Source organism: Geospiza fortis, unplaced genomic scaffold (genome assembly GCF_000277835.1).
Source record: "Geospiza fortis unplaced genomic scaffold, GeoFor_1.0 scaffold281, whole genome shotgun sequence".
NCBI lineage: Eukaryota > Metazoa > Chordata > Aves > Passeriformes > Thraupidae > Geospiza > Geospiza fortis.
In genome coordinates, this window is record NW_005054340.1 from 1 (window position 1) to 4,978 (window position 4,978).

At 40.9% G+C, this 4,978-nt stretch overlaps 1 protein-coding gene across 1 annotated transcript in view; it reads right to left on the reverse strand.

Moving 5' to 3' along the window:
* Nucleotides 1-447: 447 nt before the first annotated feature.
* The window catches only part of ATPSCKMT (ATP synthase c subunit lysine N-methyltransferase), an 11,479-nt gene continuing 6,948 nt past the window's right edge, over nucleotides 448-4,978 (reverse strand). Inside the window, exon 5 of the mRNA XM_005422557.2 lies at nucleotides 448-3,501. Coding sequence (XP_005422614.1) covers nucleotides 3,304-3,501 — 198 coding nt within the window. The 3' untranslated portion in view covers nucleotides 448-3,303. The remainder of the gene's footprint in view (nucleotides 3,502-4,978) is intronic.

Sequence of the window (4,978 nt, forward strand, 5' to 3'; positions counted from 1 at the left end):
TCTCCCCTCCACCTGGCCGCGGCAGTGGCCTCCTCAAAAAGTATTCCTGGAGCAATAAGTGGTAACTAGGAAGTGCACATCCCAAAACCTTTACTACAGGCAAAAATGAGAAATTCAGTTTTATCTTTTAACAGGCAAAGGTTAATGCAATAGAAAAATATATAGTCAAACACAGGAGAAAAGTAAATAACTGCTTCATTTCCTACAAACTAAATTTAGTGAAAGCAGATAGTAGAAACCTGGGTCAAAGCACTGCACTGCAGATGAGTCACACGCAAATCAATGGATCAAAATATTTTGCCTCCTCTTCTCTTTTATGATCTTTCAGGAAAGAACTTTGCTTAATTAGCTAATCCCACCCTGTTAGTCTGTTTTAGCTAGAAATTATTTCAGATGTTCTTTGTCTGAGGTCCCAGTTTTATGGCCTTGGGATATTAAATTCCGGCATTTTAGATAAGCCACTTTATCCCTGTCCTGTCACTCTATCTCCATGTAATGACTGTAACACTTAAATCATTATAGAAAGCATTTAGTGAGATTTTACAAGATAGTTTATGCATTCTTGCAGAGAAAGGCTGCCAAACTGCTTACCAGACACTCGTGTTCTTCAGTACACACAGTCTCCATGTTCACAGGTGTGCTTTGCCATGCAAGGCTGAAATCACCTCTCCTTTTGCACATTACAGACACATTTGCCCCTTTCTTCTCCTGTTTTGTGTACATTTTCAGGACAAAATCATGCTCCATTTCAAATCCTCAGTGTAGGTTTATATTTTAACTTCTTCCTGTCCCCTCACATCAAAAACAAAAAGCATGGGTAGAGACATCATTGTAAACTACATATCCCAAATAGCACCCAACTTCTCTTCAAGTCAGATTCTACAGACCAGACAAATTAGCTTTGCCAACACCTGATAAAATGTCAGACTTTGTTTTTACCTCAAATTCTAGGGTCTCAGCACTTCACTTGGACTGAGCTAATTTTAGTTGCGGTAATGACTGCCTTGAAGTCAGGTGACAATTGCCCAGCCTGTTTCAGCTTCATTCCATGGGTAATATATATGCAAAGATCTGACAAACTTACATAGTTACTGCTTTACAAACAGGTTGTACTCTAACTGGGGCCAGGGGAGGCTGACTAGGAGCTTTGACTAATTGCTAATGAGTGAAAACAGTAAAACTACCTGAGAACCAGATAAATAGAACAAGGAAGCAGACCATTATACAACAGAAAGGTGTTGTAACTATGGCAGAAAATGAAAACACCAATGCAGTGACAGTACCCCCACTTCAAACCAGTATCAGCAAAAGGACAGGGAGAACTTGCTTCATTTACAAGGAAAAGCCACACAGTGATACTATGAGTTTCTGAGATCTCAGATGCATGGAAAAATAGAAGGGAAAACAAGTCTGATTCAAAACTTTCCTTCTCATCTCACTATCAATTAAATGAAGTTGAATCAGATTTAACCAAACTAGCCAGAACAACTAGCCCTGCAATCAGAGATAGCCTTCAAGTATTCAAGTGAACAACTCTCATCCAAATCTTTATCTAAAGTTTGAGCAGACAGAAATGGTGGCACTTCACTGAGAAGTAAATGACTTTTGAAACCCTTCCTAAATCAGAAAGATTAAGAAAATTTATGGTCATCTGCAACAGCCTACACCAGTAAGAGCTCAGTCAGAGCATGCATCCTGTTCCTGTAACAAGTTGTCCTGCTTGCAGAAAGGGGGCAGAGCTTAGCACCACGACCAACTTGTTACTCTGTACCATGCGATGCCATCGGTGGAGGGCATGGTTTCCAAAGGAAAACCCTGGTGCTCCACTGCGAGTTGGCTGTTTTGCCTGCCCAGCTATTATGCTGCCTTTGGTCCGAGGACACAATCTACTGGAAGCATCCACCATTATTCTTGTTCCCAGTGGTGAACACTTGTTTTTGTCACTAAAATACCTTCTTTTTGTATCCTTTACTATTAATATTGCTGTTGTTACTATGCCATGTCTTATTCTTGCTTTGTGCTTTCAGTAAATTGCTACCTTAACCCACAAGTTCTGCTTTTGCCCCTCCCTTACTGAAAGAGGTAAAGGAGAAGGGGAGTGGCTTACTTGGAGTTTATTTTCCAGCAGATGCTAAAACAGAACACAAGTTAAATAAAAAACCATTTATATAATCAGAGGCAGCACTTGTGTTAATGAACAAACAACTTATTATATTTGCCCATTTTGTCATACTCAACTTTCAAAAGTACACATTCAAGGCTGTGGTGCAAAACATTGGTGTCATCATCATACTCCATCTGGACCAGTTTTGTGTATGCAGCACTGTGTACTTGGCATACAAAATTCAGACATTTTTGAAATACAGCTCATTTGAGAAGACATTGCACATCATTCCAACACCAATACCAAATGTTCTGTAGGGTCAGAAAGAAAATATATATTAAGTTCACAAACTTGAGTATTTGAACTTATTCATATATTCCCCTTAACTGTAGTGAATGGTGCTCTAAACCCTTTTCTATATTGAAGTTTTCCTCTTCTGTAAAAACTTTTTCATAATTTTGACTAACAACTTTCAGCTGGGAGTTGATTTTCTTCCTGTTAGCTGGTACAGCACTGTGGTAGAAAAGACTAATCCTGATTAATACACTAATGGTTTAGTTCATGCTCAGCAGTGCTTACTCCAAGCCAAGGACTTTTTAGTTTCTCATGTTCTGCCAACAAGGAGGTGCACAAGAAGCCAGGAGGAAGCGTGGCCAGGACAGCTGAGCTGAACTGGCCAAAGAAATATTCCACACCACAGAACACCATGCCCAGTATATAAACTGGGGAGAGTTGGCAGTTGCTGCTCTGGGATGGGCTGGGCATCCATCAGTGGGTGCTGAGCAAGGGTATTGTGCATCACTTATCTTTCTTGGGTTTTACTTGTCTCGTGTTGTTGTTGTTGTTGTTGTTATTATTAGTAAATTTATTTCAATTATTAAACTATTCCTATCTCAGTCCATGGCCATGGGTATGACCTTTTTTTCAGTTTTCTTTCCCATCCCACTGGGGGAGTCTGTGGACTGGGGTGAGTGAACATCTGTGTGGTACTCCACTGTTAGATGGAATTAAACCAGGACATCATATTAAACCATTCAACTACACCTTTCAGGAACCTTTTTGTGCTTTCAGATAGCCACTGTACTTCAGTTCTTATAGTGAATACACATCTTCATATGCCACGGCTCTCTCCATGTTAATCTTATCTTCAACAGGTCCAGTCAAAGCTAAAAATTTCTGTAAGAAATCAAATTCAATGTTTAAGATTCTGTCTTTGGTGTAATTTCCAAGCTTTTTGTTTCACATGCTCTAGAATGTTTCAAATCGTAGGCCCACACAGTGTCTATTCCCTCTCCAGTAGTATGATCTGGAATCCAGCAAGGGAAAGGAAAGCGACAGGCAATGATCCTGGCATTACATTCAAGTTCTTCTTCTAACTTCTTCTCCAGCTGTGGCATCTGTTGAGTTACAAGAAAAACCTCTCAGAAACAGTAAAAAACAGGAGCATTCTCTTTAGAATCTAATTCAGGTGTTCAAAGGAAATCAAAGATTTGAGTAACTTTTTTTTTTTTAATCTTAGGAAAGTATTCATGATAGACATTTTGGCTGTGATGCCTTGACAAAGAATATCGAAAACCAGAAAAAATAGTTATTTTCAAATTCAAATTAAATCGAAACATATAAATTATTCCATTTAAAAAAAAAAAAAACACAACTAAAACTGCTGGGAAAAGACTTTGCATGCTCCAATTAACTATTCTCTTCAGTGGGACTCTTCTCTGAGGGAATCAAAGTTCAGCCCCCTGAACTGATGCTATTTATGACACCCCAAGGTTCATGAGCTATTGTGTGATACTCAAAGGCTCAAAATTTACAGTCTAACCCCAAGACCAATCCTGGGACATTCAAAACATCACACAGACAACAACCCAAAGCAAACATTCTGCTGTCAGTCTATGGTAAAATAATATGTTATGTTAAATAATACTGAAATTGAGCTTAGTCAAATCCACACCTTATTAACATAGGCATGCGAATCCCTTCAGCAGCATTCCATGAAAGAGGATGTAGAATCATGGAATGGTTTGGATTTTATGGGATTTTTAAAGGTAGTCTAGTTGAACACCCCAGCCCCGGGGCTGGGACATCTTAAACTAGATCAGGTTGCTCAGAGCCCCATCCAGTCCCCATCTACTGCCTCCCCGAGCAACCCATTCCAGTGTTCCACCATGGTATTCGTAAAATTTTTCTTATTTATATCTAATATGAATCTGCTTTCTTTTAGTTTAAAACTGTTACCCCTTGTCCTGTCCCTACAGGTCCCACTAAAAAGTCTGTCCCCATCTCGTTTACAAGATTTTAAGTACTAAAAGACCATAATAAGGTTTCCCCAGAGTCAAGTCTTCTCCAGGGTGAATAACCCCAATTCTCTCAGCCTGCCTCCAGGAAAGGAGTTCCTCTGAACCCACTCCAACAGGTCCACATCCCTCTTGTGATGGGGTGCCCGGAGCTGGATGCAGCACTCCAAATGAGGTCCCACCAGAGCAGAGAAGGGGGCAGAATCCCCTCCCTCCCCTGCTGGCCACACTGCTTTGGATGCAGCCTAGGACATGTTTGGCTTTCTGGGCTGTGAGTGCCCATGGCTGGGCCCTGTCCAGCCTCTCATGCACCACCACCTCCCAAGTCCTTCTCAGCAGGGCTGCTCTGATCTGTTCATTCCCCAGCCTGTGCTGGTACTTAGAGCTACCCTGAGCCAGGTGCAGCACCTTGCACTTGGTCTTGTTAAACCTCGCAATATTCCCATGGGCCTACTTTCTTGTCCAGGTCCCTCTGGATGGCATCCTGTCCTTCAGGCATGTTAACTGCACCACTCAGTGTCATCTGCAAACTTTTCTAAGAGGGCACTCAACTCCACTGTTTTATGCTATCAATGAA